The sequence below is a fragment of the Pipistrellus kuhlii genome, unplaced genomic scaffold (assembly GCF_014108245.1).
Source record: "Pipistrellus kuhlii isolate mPipKuh1 unplaced genomic scaffold, mPipKuh1.p scaffold_m20_p_20, whole genome shotgun sequence".
NCBI lineage: Eukaryota > Metazoa > Chordata > Mammalia > Chiroptera > Vespertilionidae > Pipistrellus > Pipistrellus kuhlii.
The window spans coordinates 14,238,553-14,259,779 of NW_023425516.1; the positions used below are offsets into that span (position 1 = coordinate 14,238,553).

The 21,227-nt window shown below is 37.4% G+C and overlaps 1 protein-coding gene across 4 annotated transcripts; it reads left to right on the forward strand.

Moving 5' to 3' along the window:
- The first annotated feature begins 123 nt into the window (after positions 1 to 123).
- Positions 124 to 19,408, forward strand: RSRC2 (arginine and serine rich coiled-coil 2). 4 transcript variants are annotated; one of them, XM_036449032.2, is made up of 10 exons: positions 124 to 283; positions 4,513 to 4,672; positions 6,739 to 6,782; positions 9,145 to 9,356; positions 10,103 to 10,306; positions 12,026 to 12,148; positions 14,248 to 14,327; positions 14,736 to 14,968; positions 17,600 to 17,689; positions 18,655 to 19,408. In XM_036449032.2, exons 1-10 carry the CDS (start codon positions 278 to 280, stop codon positions 18,832 to 18,834), a joined length of 1,332 nt encoding a protein of 443 aa, XP_036304925.1. In that variant the 5' UTR covers positions 124 to 277; the 3' UTR covers positions 18,835 to 19,408. The 4 variants fall into 4 exon arrangements, with proteins under 4 accessions (XP_036304925.1, XP_045441510.1, XP_036304926.1 ...); XM_045585554.1 differs by having other exon boundaries at positions 14,739 to 14,968; XM_036449033.2 differs by having other exon boundaries at positions 9,166 to 9,356.
- The last annotated feature ends 1,819 nt before the right edge of the window (positions 19,409 to 21,227 follow it).

Consider the following 21,227-nt stretch of genomic DNA (forward strand, 5'->3'; position numbering starts at 1 on the left):
CGTCTAGTGTAATCCTGGCTCCGCCCTCCTCCCAGGCTTTCCACGCCCCCTTTCAAAGAGCAACCAATCACTGCCCCGATCACCGCGTTGCTATAGAGAAGTCTTATCATCACCCTCTTTCCTCCCAGCAAGCAGTGCGGAACGCCGGGCCTCTTCCCCCTTTGTGCCATCCGGGTCTTCTTGCCCAAGTTGTTCAGTCTGTGGCGAAGCGTCAGGGCGACTATTACTGTTGAGAGCGGCCAGTAGAGGAGCCGCTCTAGCGGCCAGGACTCTGACTATGGAGGTAGGTGCCGAATCTGAGTTGGAAGCCGGGGGTATTTTTCGGCTCCTCTCGAAGAGTGCGCGAACGGCTGCCGGGGCTGTTGTCCGCGCGTGTGTGGACAAAATGGCGCCGCGGCCTTCTTCTGCGCCCGCCATCATGGCTGCTGGCCTCAGGGAGGGGGACTAACGCGGTGTCTGGGGGTGGGGAGCTGCTAGGAGTGTCTTTTTTTTCCAGAACTTTCCGTTTTCTCTTTTCGACCCGCAGAACTGCTTTCAGTTAAGCTTAATTTCTCGGGTCATTTACATGGAGTTTCATTAAGGTCTTGGGAATACGTTCGCGATGGGGCAGAGAGCAAAGTGATCGGGGTCGTCTGAAAAATACTGGGTCAAGTAACGGTCTGAAAGGGATAGAAAGGTGAAAAGAGCAGTTTTGTAGCGATTTTTCTTTTTTTTCTTTTTTGCTAAACGTTCAGTGACATGATTCTAGTTGCATAATTTCAGTTAGCGTTTCGTCTGTGTAAACCTTCGTTTATTCCTCTCTAGAGAAGGTGTTGGTGGAAGAGAGTAAAAATTCTACTTCAATAGAAAATGCTTTGGAACGACCAATTCTGATAGATGCTCCTTTTCCGGAGCGCCTCGCTATATCATCAGTTTGAAGTCTTGTTGAAGTGTTATAATCAAGTCCTATTTTTTGGATCGTTTTTTTAAATTGAACACTTGTTTAACCTTAAATTTTAAAAAATAAAGCTCTTAAGTGATCTCCTTTGAACATTATTAAGCCTGCTTTGGGCTTAAGATGCCGGAACCCAATGGATCTCGTTACAGTAATGAGTAATTCATTTTTTACTTAATCCCATTAAAAGAAAAATGCAGGCATTTTGCATTCCTTTCCAGTGACTAAGAAGATTTTCTCATTTTCGGAAATAGTACTGGTAAGCGTAATGAAAAATACATGGGATATCAGTAGTTAGTAAGGATGGTTACACACACACACACACACACACACACACACTGAATTGCTTGAATTTTCAATTTAAAAATAAAATAAAATAAGGTTTCATACAGATGGCAGGCTATTCCGTATTTACGCAAGTAATCAATTTAATGTTTTCCTTTAGTTTGTGTTTTGAGCCTCTATTGATGGCCTCAAATGTTTTTAAAAATGAAATACTAACTGAAACGTGTTTCTGCAGTTCCTTCTTCAATAAAAGGCATAATCCTGGAGAAGTGGCCTCGTATTAAATCCAACTATCTTCTTTGCACTGGAAAAACTGTGCTGTCTTGAGTGTTACTAGGGTTTTAAACCAAATGTAAATTTTAAACAATGGTCTTCCACTAGAGCCAATGCTGGAGTACAGGGCAGTTTTGCAGTTAAGAGTTTTAAGGTGTTGATCTAGAAGTCCCTACGAAATTACAAGCTTAGAAATTTAAAGTTTTATTTTTATTTTTATTTCTTTCCATTCTCACCGAGGAGACTTTTCCCTTGAACGTTAGAGAGAGAGAGACATCATTTGCCTCCCTGCGCACCCCACCCAGGGCCAGGGATTGAGCCTGCATTGAATGAGGTATGTGCTCTCGGTTTGAATCAAACCTGGGTCCCAGTCCGCAGGCTCCATCCACTGAACCGAACTGAGTAGGTCAAAAGCTTAGACATTTTTTAGAGAAATTTTAATATTCAATTGGTGGGGCTGGGGGGGGTGATAGTTTCATTATGCTCATTTAAAATATGCTTGTGTAAACAAAAGTTTTGCATGACCTAACCCGCTGCCTATCGATCCTGTCTGTTTAGCGATAGGGTGGGTTTGTTGTCCTATGGTGTGTTTTCAGATGAAAATGGCTATTGGGTGTAATTAGGCAGCCTGCAAGGCCAGGTGCCTTTCCTTAAGCTAAAGGCATTGGACTTCCTTTTGGCCAGTCTTTTCTGATGTTAAGCATGTATTGCTAAATAAACCAAGAAAACTTTCATTGCCTGACCAGATGTTGACTTTTCGGTGGGAAGGTGGTTTTCAGTTCTAGTCACTGTAAAAGTGAGCTGTGCCAGGTGATCTGGAATGTGCTGTTGGTGTGTCAGCACAGTGAGAAGTGACAGCAATGCTCCTAACAGAGTCCTTGAGGATGATAACCAGGAGAACAAGAATTTTTTTTAAAAGGGTCAATGTTGTGAAGATCATAATCCTTAATTGTTTGATACAGCGCCATTTATTAATAGTAGACAGTGAAGAGTATCATCTTTAGATGAGTCAGCTAATGCTGCTGGATCTCATTTTTCAAATGAGAAAGTTGAACTCGATTCTAAGGGATGGAAGCCTTTCAGCACAAAATTTTTTAATTTTATTGATTGATTTTTAGAGAGAAACATCGATTTATTGTTCCACTTATTTACACATTCATTGGTTATGCCCTGACCAGAGATGGAACCTGCAACCTTGGCATATCACAATGATGCTCTTAACCAACCAAGCTACCTGATCAGGGTCCTGTTTCTTGCTGGGGTTTTTTGGGTACCATTGTTAGAGGCTTCACACATAATTTATGTGTTTAATCCCAACTAGCCTGTAAATCCTTCCCTTTTCATTTATAATTTTATTCCTGGAGTCTATCTAGCATGGAGTTTGGTGCATTTTTATACTCAATAAACAATTGTTGAAATTAACACAACCTCTCACACCTCATTTATTAAAATATCCCTTTAGATTTACTTCGAGTTTGTTTTTTGAACTAATCTTCCTAAGGGGAGAATTTTATTATGTGATTATTCTTACTGAAAATTTATAATGATTCTCCATTTATCCAATTCGCTTTCTTCTGTAAAGGGCAAGATCATAGATATTTTAGACATTGTGGACCACATAGAATTCCTGTCATATTCTTTGCTGGCTGTCTTGCTTGTTCACTCCTTTTGACAGCACTTTTAAAAATGTGAAAACCGCACTAAGCAGGTTTGGCTCAGTGGATAGAGCGTCTGCTTGCAGACTGAAGGATCCTGGGTTCAATTCCCGTCAAGGGCATACAGCGGCCGGATTGTGGCTTGATCCCCAGTAGGGACTTGTGAGAGGCAGCCGATCAATGATTCTCTTTCATCATTGATGTTTCTAGCATCCTCTCTGAAATCAATAAAAACATTTTTTTAAAATATACAAATCATTCTTAGCTCAAGTCCTATTTTGCCAGCCCCTGACCTAAGTAATCAACTCCCCAGACATATTAATCTGACTCATTTATATCAATTTCTTCCTTTGTGGTACTCAGGTTATTTGTAATTTGGACCACACTGTTCAGCAGAGCCCCTGAAATGTTTTGTAACGGAAAACTAATAACTAGAATTCATTTCTTCCCCAAACATTTAATTTCTTTCTTTGCTGAGTACTATGTAGTTATGTGCAAAGCAGGTGATAGTGCCTTCTGTAAGCTGGAAAACAAAACCGAAATCTAGTTTGGGGTATATGGGGTCTCTAGGATTTAGCTTTACTACTGTTGTAAATTTTTTTATATTGTGGTAACTTAAAAACTGCTTTAAAGCAGAAAAAAATTTAATGTTTCCATAGCATATGTGAGGAGAGGCAGACCATATTTTGCAGCAGCACTGTGCCAAGCGGCTGTTTTCATTAAAGAGGGTTAATGAAATTAAGATTGGGTTCTCAGATAGGTAAGTTAATTTTCTGTTACTCTTTTTGGGAGTATTCTCTCTGTTATTTTAAGATTTTACAGTATGGGTATGGAGTCTCTTGAACAGCTCATTTAAAGATATTGTTAAAGTTGGCTAATTGAGTTCACAAATTTTAAATGACAAAGTTTTCTCTATTTGAATGTTCATTGGAAATAGTTGGAGCCCTTCCCTTCCCCCTTATTTTGAAAGTTATAAAAATAATGGTTAAAAATACATTAGTCTAATTGCATATGCCTTTGGTATTGGGTTAGTCATTTCGATTTATTCATGCCTACTTATCTTCCCTTCCCTCCCCACCCCTCTTTTTTTTTCTTTTTTCTTTTTATCTCAGAGAATAAGGGAGAGGGAAAGAGATAGAAACATCAATGATAGAATTGTTGGTGATTGGCTGCCTCCTGCATGTCCCGCAATGGGGATTGAGCCTGCAACCTGGGCATGTGCCCTGACCAGGAATCAAACTGTGACCTCTTGGTCATAGGTCAACGCTCAACCACTGAGACATGCCAACTGGGCTTCCCACCCTCTTTTAAGAAATTGGTAATATTTTAAATGTGATTAAGAACTTGCAATCATTTTCCTTTTAGGCTAGTGATGCAGAGCGAGATGGACTAGCCCCAGAAAAGACGACATCCCCAGATAGCGATAAGAAAAAAGAGCAGTCAGATGTATCTGTTTCTCCTAGAGCCTCAAAGCATCATTATTCAAGATCACGATCAAGGTCAAGAGACAGAAAACGAAAGTCAGGTATGAATTGTTGAAAATGGTAATAAACACTACTGGCATTTTATTATAATCTGTAAACATGTATAAGACAAATTGTTGATATAATTAATGTGTTCTCCCAGTTTAGAAATGGATAATAAAAACCCATTGGTAATTTTCTGGAGACCTTTTCAGTTATGAACAATATAAATATTCTAATGTAGAAATTTTCTTACTTGGTCAAGGGCTACAGTGTATGTTTAAATTTGTGTCATAGTGACTACTTGTTAACTATGATGTTTAAGTTTCATTCTTTCAACAGTGACAAAATATGTTGAAAGACATAGTGTAGACAGAGGTATATTTTTCTAAACTTATTTAATATCCTTTGTTGTAAGTTACAAGAACATTTTTAGCCTTGGGCTTTATTTTTTGGTGTGTGTTTATTTTCTTTAATTGATTTTTTGAGAAAGAAACATCAGTTTGTTGTTCCACCCATTTGTGCATTCATTGGCTTGATTCTTCTATGTGCCCTGACTGGGGATTGAACCCACAACCTTGGCAAATCAGGATGCTTTAACCAACTGAGCTACCTGGCCAGGACTTCACCTTTTTTTTCTTTTTTCTTTTCTTTTTTTTTTTTTTTTAATGTATTTTATTGATTTTGTACAGAGAGGAAGGGAGAGAGATAGAGAGTTAGAAACATCGATGAGAGAGTCATCGATCAGCTGCCTCTTGCACACCCCCTACTGGGGATATGCCCACAACCAAGGTACATGCCCTTGACCGGAATCGAACCCGGGACCCTTCAGTCCCCAAGCCGACGCTCTATCCATTGAGCCAAACGGGTCTCGACTCTTTTTTTTTTTTTCCTCTTTTTTTTTTTTTTTCTCTTTTTTTTTTCTCTCTTTTTTTTCTCTCTTTTTTTTTTTCTCTTTTTTTTTTCTCTTTTTTTTTCTTTTTTTTCTTTTTTTTCTCTTTTTTTTTTTTAGTAGAGTATTTCTGAAGCAAGAAGTTTGACGTTTAGAAATGCACCTTATTTATTTTAAAAAACTAGACTGATGCATTATATTTAGATAGCATGATGTTTGGCTATTTTTTAAAAGTACTATTTAATAAAGACGTTAAGTGAGAAGTAGAATAATTATGAGTTACAAGTTTTAAGACTTGGACACTAGTTCTTTATTTGTGTCCATATTATAAATGATTTTGATTGGAAGTTTTTCTAACCTATAATATCTGCTTGACTACTTATGCCAAACATAAAATATAATTTTACCAGTTTTCCTCTTGCTTTATTTGTTTTTGTTCTTAATTGTTTGCCTCTAACTTTGCTATGGACCAGGAAACATCACGGGTAGGCTAGTAAGATTGTTTTGTAAAACATTAAAAGTATAAAAGACAATATCTTTTTGACTTGTCATGGGACTTTTTCTTTTTTTCTTTTTTTTTAATATATTGATTTTTTTTTTTATAGAGAGGAAGAAAGAGGGATAAAGAATTAAAAACATCAATGAGAGAGAATAATCGATCGGCTGCCTCTTGCACACCCCCTACTGGGGATGTGCTCGCAACCAAGGTACATGCCCTTGACCGGAATCGAACCCGGGACCTTTCAGTCCGCAGGCCGACGCTCTATCCACTGAGCCAAACCAGTTTCAGCTGGCTTCTGTCTCTTGATTATATTTTGATTTGTTCATATTGCTTGATATGTCCTAAATATGTATAGTATTAATGTAGTAGAATAATCCTACTCTGCTATAAAAAAATACTTTCTGGCCGGGACCGGTTTGGCTCAATGGATAGAGCATCGGCTTGGGGACTGAAGGGTCCCGGGTTCGATTCCGGTCAAGGGCATGTACCTTGATTGCAGGCATATCCCCTGTAGGGGTTGTACAAGAGGCAGCTGATCGATGACTCTCTCTCTCATCGATGTTTCTTACTCTCTATCTCTTTCCCTTCCTCTCTGTATAAAATCAATCAAATATATATTTTAAAAAAAATACTTTCTGGAAGAGACTAGTTAAATAGTCTGGAAATTGTTCTTTATATGATTATTGAAATTTGTGTTTGAGATGTTTATGGTGAATCTTTGTGTGTCTTCACAGATAATGAAGGAAGAAAACACAGGAGCCGGAGCAGAAGCAAAGAGGTAATTAACACTTTGTAGTGAATAGGCAGTTAAAAGTACTTGTAAAGTATCTGGTAGAAATGTTTGTGTGTGAATATGTGACATTGTCAAGGTAAGTACCAAAACTTGACATTTGAAAGGTTTAATTGAATTATAAAATAAGCATGATTTGGATTCATCGTTTTTCAAGAAGATACTTGTTTATATGAAAAGTTCATTCAAAAACTATTAATTTTATTATGTTGTGAAAGTATTCACAATAAAAATTTCATATGAAGAATATAATTGGATTTTTAGGCCTGTCACACAGAGCTTCCATTAATCTGAGGTCCCGAGTCTCCTTATGCCTGATAACCATTCAGGATTTTTAAAAGCAATACACTTGATATCTGTGGGCTACTTTTTCTTTATGGAAGATAACAAGAGTCCTCTTTTCATTAGTTGACTATAGTTCTATTTCTCTAATAGTGGTATTGAATTTTGAAATAAAAGTATCAGTGAGGGACAGCTAGAAAAGTGGCAGTGACAGCAAAACTTGAGGAAAAAGAAGGAGTTCACCCACCTGAGAAGACAGAGCGAGCCAACAGGGTTAGCAGCCAAAAAGTGCAGAGTCTTATGGGGGCTGGGCAAGGGTCCAAAACAAACATGGGCAGGGACTTCACCTCTTCCCCTAATGGAAGCTCTGTTACATTCTTAATTTAGGAGAGTTTTTGTGAAAATGACTATTTTGTTTAGCTCACATGATAACATTTCTATAATAAATCATACTCAGCGTGCTAATGCGCGAAGAGACTGAACTGAAGACGCTGCAGACTCAGATAGCAAAATAATAAGCCTACTTCATGATAAGGTAACTATTAGTCATTCAAACTCCTATTTCCCTTAAGTATATCTTAAATCAGTTAAGGGTTTTAATGGTTTTTTAAAAAAAATTAATAGTATTGTTACAAGTGAAAAACTGGTTTGAAATAAACTCTAAAACCTTTGGAAGTTTAACTACTTAACACCTTTACACTTTGCTGTTGTATGGTAAAAATCAAGGGAATATTTTTTATAAGCTCATTATAGAGAACTGGCAATGAAACTAAAATTTAGCTGTGTCTCCAGGTCTCTTATTTTTCTGCAAAATAATAAATACTGTCATCATTTTCAGAATATATCGTCATGCATGTTCTAAAATGTTTGGCCAAGTTTTTATTTTCAAATTAATCTTGAGTGTAAAGAAATAACTCATATCCTATTTTGGGAAACATGAAATAAGTATCCTATTGTAGAAAAGCAGTGGGCTGAGCATCTGAACATGGGGCCTGGCTTCAGCTTTGCTGCTGTGTAGCTTTGTGACTAGACTTTAGTTTTGTTACACACAAAATAAAAGGAATTAGAGGGTCTGAGTTTCCTTCCAGCTTTAAAATTGTGATTCTGAGATGTCCAGGATTTTAAACTTTAGCCACAGGTGGATTTGACAAATATTAATGTGGGGAAATTTAATGTTTTACACTACTGATTAAGTATGTGAGTGTAGGATGGAGACTTGATCATACTATTTTAGCTCAGTCTCTGAATGCATATGTTGTGAAAACAAAAGCCTTGGTTTTTAATCTTTCAGAATATGGGAGAAGTATATATTGTGTTATGGTATGGGGATTAATTGTTATATCTAGTTTGATTGCATAAAAATTAAAACAGATATGGTTGCCATTTTCTATCCTAGGTACATGAAATGTAATAGAACTCCAAGCCTCTTGGGATATTGCAAGATGAAAAGTGATTGCCTCACAGTTTAGATTGGGAGAAAAATCAAGAGACATCTTTTTAAAAAGAATGTTGCAGTATAGCTATAAAAAGGACACTTCCGCTCTGCGTAAAGTAATTTGAAATTGCAGGAAATAGAATATTAATACTTAGTAAGATTAATTTTACTTAGCTACCTAATTTTAAGTGCACTTTCTGGTGCATTTCTTTGTGTCCTTATTTTTATTATTAATATTTAAATGTCAAATGATATTACGTATTCTGGATTTAGAACTTGATGTATATATTTGGTCTGTTCATTTAAAAGGTTTGTTGGAAATTTTTCAAAAATTTTTATGCACGTGTACTTCCCGTATTTTAGGTAAAAAAAAAAAACACATTAGGGGTTCATATTTTCAGCGTTGAAAATTGTTTTAATTATGGTATTGAAAATATTTGGGGGAGGAAACTGCCTTTGGGGGGGTTATAAAGAAAGGGTAAAATTAATATACATCTGCAACATGTGACTGATTTGAAACTAGATTGTTTTTAAAATTTGCCACATACTCCTAAGGTTACTAATGTTGCATCACAACATTTTTGTCTACTGATACCCATACTAACTTTCTTTGTTGCACTATTTTCCTGAAAGAACCAACTTCTTCTTAAACAGGCAAGAAGACATGAATCCAAAGATAAATCCTCTAAGAAACACAAGTCTGACGAACATAATGACAAAGAACACTCTTCTGATAAAGGAAGAGAGCGACTAAATTCATCTGAAAATGGTGAGGACAGACACAAACGCAAAGAAAGAAAGTCATCAAGAGGCAGAAGTCACTCAAGATCCAGGTCTCGTGAAAGGTAACTGGTGTTTATAAGCACCTTCTAAAAGGCTCCCTAAATTGGGTAAAGCTGCTCATTACCCAGTACTACCCCAAAAAATCTTAATTAGAACATGGATTTCCCCCCCCCCCCTAACTTGAATATTCCTTTGCTCACTAGTATCCACTAAAAATCTTTTGCAGTAAAAAAAATTCTATTGCTAAACTATGTTTATATAATTTAAACAATATAACAATCTTTTTACATTGATGATACAGGAGTTGTTTGCTCCTTAATTCTAATCTAGATGTTTCTCTTGTGGTATAGATGAAAATGCAAAGATTTTGAGATACTAAGTCATGGCTCCAATTTGTGGAATTTTTATATTTTGCTTTAAGAAGCGAGTATTTAACCTGCTTGGGGATTTCTGTGGGGAATATGTCGAATATGTAGTCAAAATTTTTCAGTAGTAGATTTAACATGATTATGTTCTTAAATTTTATAAATACTTTAGTAAGACAATAGGTTTTAAACTTATTAAATCTTAAATTGGGGTAGGATGCTTTGCTCTTTTTGACATGTTATAGTTTTACTGTGTTGACTAAGAGACATGAACAAAGGTTAATTTTATATTATAGCTCCTTTCTTTGAAAACCTTAAACTATCTTTTCTGTACAGTGTAGTTTATTGTATCTTGACTGCATACACTACAGATAACTAATTTGTAACATCTATAAATTGAAAAGACACACTTCTAACTACAAATTTCTATGCTTTAATTTCAGGCGTCATCGCAGTAGAAGCAGGGAGCGGAAGAAGTCTCGATCCCGGAGTAGGGAGCGGAAGAAGTCAAGATCCAGAAGCAGAGAGAGGAAGAAATCACGATCCAGAAGCAGGGAAAGAAAACGCCGAATCCGATCTCGTTCCCGCTCAAGATCAAGACACAGGCATAGGACTAGAAGCAGGAGTAGGACAAGGAGTAGAAGTCGGTGGGTATTCACCATCTTGTGAATTCAAATAGGCCCCTCGCAGGCTCAGTTTGTCTTCTTGCAACCTGAGAATATTTAAGTTGTGGGTCAAAATTTATTTACAGAATTATCACATCCTAACTGAGAAAGGACAGACCTAAATATTTATGTGGCCTTCTTTCATAGTCTAATTTGATCAGGTTTCTGTGAAGAAAATTATTTTAGTTGTTTGATACACTGAATTCGTTGTGCTTGTGTTATAATCACAATAGCTTATTGCATCCCTACTCTGTGGTATATATTATGGCATAGTTCTTTCTGTGTATTAGCTCATCTGATTCTCAAAACAACTGTTTTGTGGGCGGGGGTCATCAGACTTAAAGAGGTTGAATAACTTGCCCAGAAGCCCAAAATCAAACAGTTATTAAATGATAAAGCCCAGACCCATTCCCCAATATGTCTGAATGCAAAGTCGGTATATTTGCTTAACCTACCGTACTATATATACTATCTCAGATACCCAAAAAGATGAGTGTAGATTATGCTTTATAGACTTGTAAACCTAAAATTTATGGAACGTTATTAACCAGTGTAACCCCAATAAATTACTTTTTTTTTTTTTTTTTTTTAAGTTTCGCTTAATTCAAACCTGTCTTGATTGAGAGGAGGCTTTAATTTGCTGAGACAGGACAATAAGGAGCATGGGGGGAATGCTTAACCTACATAAGAATATTAAGTGTATTATATATGCACAGGTGCTGCTACTAAAATGGAAAAGCTTTGTTAATTTTTTATTGTCTAAATCCTTCTAATAGATGGAAATATAGATAAAAGTGGACTTGAGCTTATTATATCAATAATAACTTGGTTTATTGTTTGATCAGTTTATCCATTTATAATCAGTAGTTTTAGTTTGTAGTAGGTTATTCATTTGAGTTTTAACAATTGTAAGATTTAGTGAATGTAAGGTACGTGGTAATTTGGTCATGAATTTTTTAAATTGCCACATGGGGACTTCAGATCACTACTTACGGTATTTCTAGTTTTGACTATTGATACTTTTTATTCTGATCAGTGCCTGTCTTTTATATGTCTAATTCTTTGTTTTAGTGATTCATGCTTTGTTTTTGTTTTTTTAATATATTTTATTGATTTTTACAGAGAGGAAGAGAGATAGAGAGTTAGAAACATCCATGAGAGAGAGTCATCGATCAGCTGCCTCTTGCACACCCCCTACTGGGGATGTGCCCACAACCAATGTACATGCCCTTGACCGGAATCGAACCCGGGACCTTTCATTCCCCAAGCCGACGCTCTATCCATTGAGCCAAACCAGTTTCGGCCATGCTTTGTATTTTTTAAAACATCTGTAAATTCATTCATTGTAGGTTAAAAGGCTAGGAACATTTAACTTATCCATCTTACTATTACGCATTCTATATAGTGACCTACTCTAGTATAAGATGACTAATGTACATGGCTAGTCTTTACAACAGCAGCAAGATTGGAATTAAGCTAAATGTCCATCTATAACAAGGCTGGTTAAGTGAACCTAAAAAACTAACCATACACACAAGGAACTTAGGATATCTGTGGAAGATATAGGACGGGCAGAAAGGAAAGGTTAAAAATATATTTCCTGTGCAGTTTTATTTTTGTTAAACCATGTAAATATAATTGATTTTAATTCAAAATTATTACTGGGCCATACTGAGACATGTAAAATATGATTTATTATAGAGATAGAAAGAAGAGAATTGAAAAACCAAGAAGATTTAGCAGAAGTTTAAGTGGAACTCCTAGTCCACCTCCCTTCAGAGGCAGAAACACAGCCATGGACGCACAAGAAGCTTTAGCTAGGAGGTGTGTATATAATCCTTTTATTTGATCCACTTTCCCCCCTTTTCAACTTGAAGTAGATGCTCAGTTGTGTGGACAAAATGAATGCTTTTCGTCAGAGAATAATGGAAATTGTTAAATACAGCCATGAATGCTGTTGCACCTCTGTGACCTAGAACTAAGTAAGTAGATTACTTCTTCCTCTAAACATTTACTTACTGCTCAACTGTGGAAAGAGTCTACAAGGCTCCGTTTTTTCCCTTCATGTTAACTAATTTTTCTCAACTCTAGACTCCTAAATATTTTTAGTTTGGAATTCAAATTTTAAAAAAAAATCTTAGATAGGATTTCAGAACTTGGTTGAGTTTGCCTCAAACTCTTTCATGGGGGTTTGTTTTTCTTCTTCAAGAAAATAATCTCTGAAACAATACGTAGAATTTTGTCAATGGTTTCCTTATTATAAACCAATTAACTTGATATAAATTTTACTCCAGAGAGCATAGGGAGACCACTGTATTTTTCCATTTTGTAATGGTTCAAAGGTGTGATTGGGACCACACACAGCAGGACTGTCTGACTGAAATCTGCAAAACCATCTATAGAGACACCACCTAAAGTAAAATCCAAGTCCTTGTTTCCAGGTTTTCCTATATTCTGAAAACTATACTCTTTTGATTTTGACTTTTTTTCTTTATGAAATTGAGTTTGTATTTTTTTTCCATTACAAAAATACAGTTATCAAATGTAACCTGATGGGCTGCTGCCCTGTGAACCCAGCCTGGCAGAAACTCCAGCTGAGCAGCAGCAGCAGCAAAGGTGTGAGCTCACCCCTTCCTCACTCCATTCACCTTAGTGAATGGTCTTCATTCCAAACTTGCAGTGGCCATTTTAAATGTGCAACCAATAGTCGTCAAGCATATTTTCATTCAAAACTAAGATCAACAGAATTAGGAACTAATTTACAACAATATTTGAACTAATTTATAAAGAATGGTCCATGAACTCTGACCGGTTTTTGGTGTTTTTATTTTTATTTTTTTAAGTCATAAAATTTACTACACGTTTATTTAATTTTTGTATTTTATTAAAATTGAAACTTAATACCTTCTAAAAGGTGGGAGTATTTGGTTTTTACTTTAAAAATAATTTGCAACTTAACAAACACTGTTTTTACTACTTGGTAATACCACATTCCTTGCCCATTAATAATAACACATTCAACGGGAAAAGGGGTGGCATTTAACTTGTAATTGTTAAATCAAGGAATTCTTCAAAGAAAAGGGTTTCTTTTTCAGGAACTCATTATGAAGATAATATTAGGATTTTTCATAAAGGGCATAGATACTGACTTGGCAACACATTTAGTGTGTATTCATTAGTGAATTTAATGTGAGCTACAGTAGAAATAATGTTTTTATTTGGGGGGATGAATTTGCATTTCATGTTTCCAGTTCCTTTGCTAATGATAAACTCTTTTAGTTGCTAAAAGTCATTTCCTAATACTGAGGTTTCCCCCGCCCCCTTTATTAGATTATAGAGAATAGCAGTTTGGATTTATTGCCTGTATTGGAGGAGATTGGGTTGTTTTGTTATTAATTTGAAGGCTATATAATAAAGTCTATTTAAGTGCAAAAATCATTGTCTGCATGTAGATTGTCCTTATTTTATTATCAGCCTCCCCCAAGAAGCATTTGGTAAATCTGTAAGCCTTATTTACTTACTACTTAATAAAGTCTAAGACTTCTCAGCTCTCAACGTTATTTGTAAGGTATCATTTTGTCCTTATTTCTGAAACCAGCACTGAAAAAAATTGAATATTTTTTATTTTTAAACCATACTCTGTGGGAACTGTGTGTAAAAATTAATTCCAGTTTTGGGGCTATTTAATTAAATTAAAAATGTTTAAAACCAGTTCTAAAATATTAACCTGTGATTGATAGCATCTTAACAGTGATTGCCTGGTTGTCCTTTTTTCCCATGTGCAGATATCAATTTGGTAAAGTGTTAAAGTTAAAATTCTAGAAGTGTTTTGTGTCTACTTGTGCACATTCAGAGAAGTACAAAGATAAATATTGGTTTTATATCATTATTTTAATTTTTTTTTTTTACATGGTCTTTGACAGGTTGGAAAGGGCAAAGAAGTTACAAGAACAACGAGAAAAGGAAATGGTTGAAAAACAGAAACAACAAGAAATAGCTGCAGGTAATTTTTTAACACTGCCATTGTGGGAATAATGCTAGTAATTTAGAGAACATTTTAAACTTGTATTCTGACTGACTGAAAAAAGTAATTAGAAATCTTTCTATTTAGTATGTGCTTAATACTTGTTTTAATATTTCTTGAATGTCTGGAATAATTTTGTAAACTAAAGAACCATACAAATAAAAGTTTTTATAGTGTATAAGTTTGGATACAAGCATTGAAGTTCATTTCCTTGAAACGAACTTCTTACTACTTGCAAAATTCTCTTCATTTTCAAAATCTAAATGAAGTTATAGTATTTATAGAAGATCATATAGAAATATATGTATATAGCAATAAATACACTTCATGAATGTTTCCGCTTTGTAACCTAATGCCCAGTCATACTACAATACTTTCATCTTCCAGCAGCTGCAGCTACTGGGGGTTCTGTTCTCAACGTGGCTGCCCTGTTGGCCTCGGGAACACAGGTAACTCCTCAGATAGCGATGGCAGCTCAGATGGCAGCCCTGCAGGCTAAAGCTTTGGCAGAAACCGGAATAGCTGTGCCTAGCTATTACAACCCGGCAGCTGTGAACCCAATGAAATTTGCTGAACAAGAGAAAAAAAGGAAAATGCTTTGGCAAGGCAAGAAAGAAGGGGTAAGTTCTTCTATTCCCCTCTTTTGTCATTTATTCCTAATTAGCAGTTGCTTAGGAAAACAAGTTTTCTTCTGAGAACCTGATTAGAATAGTTTAATTTGCCACATTTATTATTGGGGGGGAATGCATGATTTAGGTCAGGCTTTCAAAGCAAACCAATAATATATATATTTCCTAGAGGCCCAGTACACAAAATTTATGCATGGAAGGGGGTCCTTCGGCCCAGTCTGTACCGTTTCCATTCCAGGACATCCCTCTCGTAACATGGGACCACTGGCTCCTAACTGCTCACCTGTCTGCCCGCCTGGTTGCCCCTAACTGCCCTCCCCTGCTGGCCTGGTCGCTCCTAACTACTCTCCACTGCCAGCCTGGTTGTCCCTAACCACCTCTGCCTCAGGCCCCCACCACTGTGACTTTTTCTGGAAGGATATCCGGAAGATGTCCAGTCTAATTAGCATATTACCCTTTTATTAGTATAGATAAGTATTTGTCATATTATTCTCTACTTTTCTATATGTATTTAAAATACTCTAGAATATTTTAAGTGAATAAAAAATGATCAAGTTGCAGAAAAATAAAAGTTTTGAAATACAACCTGGTAGGCTTGAAAGCAACATTTGTGTAAAGGGGCATAAGCTACAGTTGGCAATAAAACTTGTTAGGATTGCTTGGTTAATATTCTTTTGTTGGAAAGATGTGGTTTGGGCAAAGGAGAAAAGGAAACCAGCCCTATAAAGGAATGTCTGATTGGGCCGTTGACAGAGCAGAGAGGGGCAGGAGTCTGTCGGAGTGGGACACCATAGGACACCTGTCACATCTGAAACACAGTTTGCTAACACAATTGCAGAGCTCAGGAAGAAACACTATTTAAAACTATTATTTCCCTGGCATATAAAATATACATACCCTCTTCTGAGCTGCCTCTGCCGTCCACTTAATATTTGGCTATGGCTTTCTTTTCGTGTCAATGAATTGAACGTACAGATATAATTTTTAATGGCTATAGTGTTATTCCTGACTGTTTGACATTACTGTGGTTTACTTCACTGACCCTTTTCCAGTTTCCCCTGGCATCAACAACTACAGTAAACATAATTGCTTATTTGACTGTTTACTTAGGACACATTCACAGACATGGGATTCCTGGCCCAAAGCTAATTCACTTGAATTTGGTCCCCATTTCCAAATTGACTTTCTAGAAAGTGCTTCTGTTTGTAGTCCATTGTTTTAAATCAGATTACAAATGGAGTAAGAGAAAACTGTTCAACACGCCTTTGGCAAATCGCAAACTCTTGCTGAACTTGAGTGACCCCTTCCCAGCATAGCTGTCTGCATTCTTTTCAGGCCACTTTTGAAGGAAGAAAAGGGATCAGGCCCCTACGGTTCTCCCAGGGGACAGAGCTGGAAAAGCGGTTTCCCAAAGAGTTGGAAGCGCAGCGGGGGGAGGGGGGCGCCCAAACACTCCCTGTGCTCCAGGGCTGGGGTGGGGTGGAGCAGCTGGCCCATGCCCCCTCTGGCTGCATCCCCGCCAGCCCTGAGCAGTAAGAGCCCTGGCGACCTTCCCTGTCCCCTTCCCCGAGGAGGCGGGGACAGCTCCCAGTCCTGATTCCTGAATCCCACATGCTGTGTTACTGAGAAACCTTAGGTGGGGACAGGCTACTGGGCACAGGGCCAGGAGGATCCAGGCTGGAAGTGAAGTCCAGGGAGGCACGGTGGCACAGCCAAGGGCCCGGTGTTGGGTGTATCGCTCAGGTCTATGATCACGCACACACCCACATGCCCGCAATCTGCCTCTGCACCCTTGGCCACCAGGAACCTCTGTGAAGCCTGCTATGAATTCGGATGCATCCAGTCTCAGCACCAAACAAGTCTGAGAAAGTTTACCCAGACTGACACCCCACCTCCCTCCTCCAGCTTCCTGACTCCTGCCTCCCACCACATGCATGAGGCGCCCCAACTCCATGCATCTCCTGGTGACCATTTCATCATTTTGGATGTGAACCCACAGCCCCCTCCTGCTGCCAGTCTGGTTGTTAGGTCGTGATGGCCCCTAGCTTTTTATATATTAGGATTAAGGAAAAAGGCTCCATAGCTTAGGTGTTTGTTTGTTTTTTCTATAAGATATTAGTATGTTATGGTGTACTTTTTTTTTCTTTGCTTCATTCTATAACAAAAGTCTTAATCCTATACAATAAAAGCCTAATATGCTAAGTGGTCAACCAATCAAAGCTTAATATGCTAATGATATGCTAAGGCCCTCAACTGCTCGCTATGATCTAGCTTATCTGGACTGAGCAAAACTGGCCAGACACACCCTGGAGCCTTCCCACGGTCCTTCCCCAGCCCCAGTCGTGGACTGGTGGGGTCCCTCGGCCTGGCCTGTGCCCTCACACAATCCGGGTCCCCTCAGGAGATTTCGGAGAGCCAGTTTGACCAAATCTGGCAGGCCAGGCCACGGGGCCCACTGGTGCACAAATTTGTGCACCGCGCCTCTAGTATAATTATAAACTCCATTGATAGAATGTCATAAATGCTATTTTTTCTTTTCATACTATATTATGGAAAGATTTAGTACCCTAGTAAAAGTTACTTAAATTTTGCATATTCTAAAAGTTCACTGTTTATTAATAGGACAAATCCCAGTCTGCTGAAATATGGGAAAAGTTGAATTTTGGAAACAAGGACCAAAACGTCAAATTTAGGAAACTAATGGGTATTAAGGTGAGTACATATACTTTCTGTTAAAATCACACATATTTTTAGGTTAACATTGATTTTCAACTTCAAAGTTATTTTTGTGATGTATCAACACTGGGTACATTTTTGTTTATGTTCTCCACAATAATTTCTTTCTTTTTTTTTTTAATATATTTTATTGAATTTTTACAGAGATGAAGAGAGAGACAGTGAGAGCTAGAAACGTTGATGAGAGAGAAACATCGACCAGCTGCCTCTCGCAACCAATGTACATGCCCGTGACCGGAATCGAACCTGGGACCTTTCAGTCCGCAGACCAACGCTCTACCACTGAGCCAAACCGGCTTCGGCTCTCCACAATAATTTCACAGAATTAACTAAAATTGTTATCACTGGTTGGCAACATGAATTATTTTACTTAAATTAACAGGTTTATTGATTATTACTGTGTACGTTAGGTAAACATTGAGATTATAAACTTCTGTTTGTGGAAAGGAATTAATGGATTTGCTTAAAAGAATAAAATAGGCCCTAACCAGTTTGGCTCAGTGGATAGAGCGTCAGCCTGCGGACTGAAGGGTCCCAGATTCGATTCTGGTCAAGGGTATATACCTTGGTTGCGAGCATATCCCCAGCGGGGAGTGTGCAAGAGGCAGCTGATCGATGTTTCTACAGTGTTACACTTCATGGAAAGTTTCCCAATGTTCAGACATTGGTCATTATTAAGGAAATTGGTTTTTCATTAAAGGTATATTAAGCTGCACTGGCTCTTTACCCACTGACTGGCATGTGCTGCACGTTCTTCATCATGCCCATCCACTGAAAGTTGATTTTGTTACATCCCAGTACCTGGAAGGAACACATGTGTCAAATGCATGAATGGAACTAAGTAATTGAAGTCAAATTATATCCCAAAAATGTAATTCTCCTGTGAAAGAAGCACTTTTATTCCTATCGAATTCATTTTTAATACTTTTCTTTCTGTTTAGAGTGAAGATGAAGCTGGATGTAGCTCAGTTGATGAAGAAAGTTACAAGACTTTGAAGCAACAAGAAGAAGTATTTAGAAATCTAGATGCTCAGTATGAAATGGCAAGGTCACAGACCCATACACAGAGAGGAATGGGATTGGGTTTTACATCATCAATGCGAGGAATGGATGCAGTTTGAAAAAGATCACTTAATGTTTGGAACTTTCTAAACTTCTGGTTCTGATGTCAGGTCCTTGTTCACCAAACAGCTAGCATTCTAGCTTGCATGGGTGTTGCATTGACTTTAATTTATTGAAAAATAACGATTTTTTTGTAAATATCAGATCAGTGATACTGGTGTTAGTGTTGTAATTAGGTTAAACCCACTTCCATTAAACTTGACAGGACTATAGGAGGACAATATTTTTTAGTTCATGAATTCTACTTTCAAAATATATATAAAAACTGCAGGTGGGATAAAAATCTCATACATGGATTTTTTCGTGTCCGCTGTCTTGTGTACTTTTGTACTTAACCTTGTACAGTTATTTTCATCTCTTGAAACATGGAAGAAATGTTATGTAGATGTTCTTTAGAAGATCTGGCCATTTGGTACATACCAGCACAAATAAGCTGGGTGGTGATGAAAATAAAAATGTTTTCTCAAAACTGGTGGTAATTTAAGTTACCTGGCATTATTTGAATTTATTTTATGGTTTCTGTAACATTTTGCAATTGCTATTACAAAACACTGGCTAAAAAATTATTTTTTTTTAATGCTTTTGGAAGTACCATAGTGAGCAAAAATGTAAAAGAAAGTTGGGAGTAAGTAAACTTATTAAAATACTGTTTTCCTACTATTATAAGGAACAGAATTGGTGTACAGTATTTGTTAAATATTCCATATGTTATTCAGGAAATAGATTAATACTTTAAAGGGATGTAAGCACTTTTATTTTAATAAAGTGCCTTATAACAAGTTCTTTGTATTCCCTTTGCTCATTATCCATTAGAAAGTAAAGTACTAAATATTTGGTGATGGGAGGGGACTACAGAACTTGTAATTCATTAGCTTTCCCTAGAAGAATCCTTTGAGGAGGATTGCCACAATGTAGTAGCATAATACTGGGTAGTGATAAAATTTAAACCTTTATTATTTTCTAAAATATATTTTTATTGATTTTGGGGGGTGGGGGGGAGAAGTATGTATCAATAAGAATCATTGATTGCCTGCCTCCTGCATGTCCTCTACTGGGGATCAAGCTGTTATCTAGGCATGTACCCTTGATGAGAATTGAACCCGGGACTCTTCAGACTACACGCTGGCGCTATCCACTGAGCAAAACCATCCTTTTTTTTTTTTTTTTTTAACTTTTTTTAGTGGGAGGAAGTAACATCAATGATGAGAGAGAATCATTGATTGGCTGCCTCCTGCATGCCCCCTTACTGGGGATCAAACCGACAACCCAGGTATGTGCCCTTGACGGTAATTGAACCTCTTCAGTCTGCAGGCCAACACTATCCATTAAGCCAAACCGGCTAGGACTAGGGACAACCTTTATGTTTAAAATCTAGAGTTACTAAGTGATCAACTTGCTTGTTAGGCATATTTTTGTGATACAGGAAAATCAAGTGATTATAAGATTTTTAATGGATTTTGGTAAATGTTTAAATTAGTGTTCCCAGGGTATAACAATTCTGGAGAAATGATTCTATGTTTCAGTGACAAAGATTTTTCATTTTGGCATCACAGATAAACATTTTTCAGTTTTATGTATACCTTCTCTAATCAATTTTCACTTAAAATTGCCATGTGCCCTGACCGATTTGGCTCAGTTAATGGAGCATTGGCCTGCAAACTGTACAGTCCCAAGTTCAATTCCATTCAAGGAATGGACCTTGGTTGCAGACACATCCCCAGAAGGGAGTGTGCAGGAAGCAGCTGATCCATGTTTCTAACTATCCCTCTTCCTCTCTCTAAAAAATAAGATTAAAAAGCAAAGTGTGTGTGTGTGTGTTTTAATTCCATGAGTTTGTAAGGCATAATGGATATACACTGAGTGGCCAGATTATGATCTCTGAATGCATAATAATCTGGCCACTCTGTATAACGTATATAAAGTCCTATATAATAAAAGGCTAATATACAAATTGTCTCGACCAGTTGTTCGACCAGCAGGCAGGCCAGCCAACTGCCCCTGTCCCCTCACCTTGGCCAGGCTGCCCAGACCCCACCCATACACACATTCATGCACTGGGCCTTATATGTGTGTGTGTGTGTGTGTGTACACTGAGTGGCCACATAATGCGTTCAGAGATCATTATCATCTGGCCACACAGTAACTGCTTCCTGTATCTCTACAGCAGCTATCGCCAACTGGTGGTCCATGGATCACTGGTGGTCTGAGGTCTGAAAGGTTGGTGACCCCTGCTCTACAGTATTTTAGGAGCTTGCCCTTTAATGAATGACATGGTCCGTCTTGCACTCACCTAATGCAGTGTTTTAAAAATTGGTAGCCAAGTATAAACAAATGAAACATATCTAAAATAACCAATAGATAATATTTTTAATTAAGATTTTACATATTTATT

Excerpts from the sequence above, each read along its gene's own strand:
- RSRC2 (XM_036449032.2), top strand. Across the intron at positions 6,783-9,144 it reads GCCGGAGCAGAAGCAAAGAG|AACCAACTTCTTCTTAAACA; the intron begins GTAATTAACACT and ends TTTTCCTGAAAG. Across the intron at positions 14,969-17,599 it reads GGCAAGGCAAGAAAGAAGGG|GACAAATCCCAGTCTGCTGA; the intron begins GTAAGTTCTTCT and ends GTTTATTAATAG.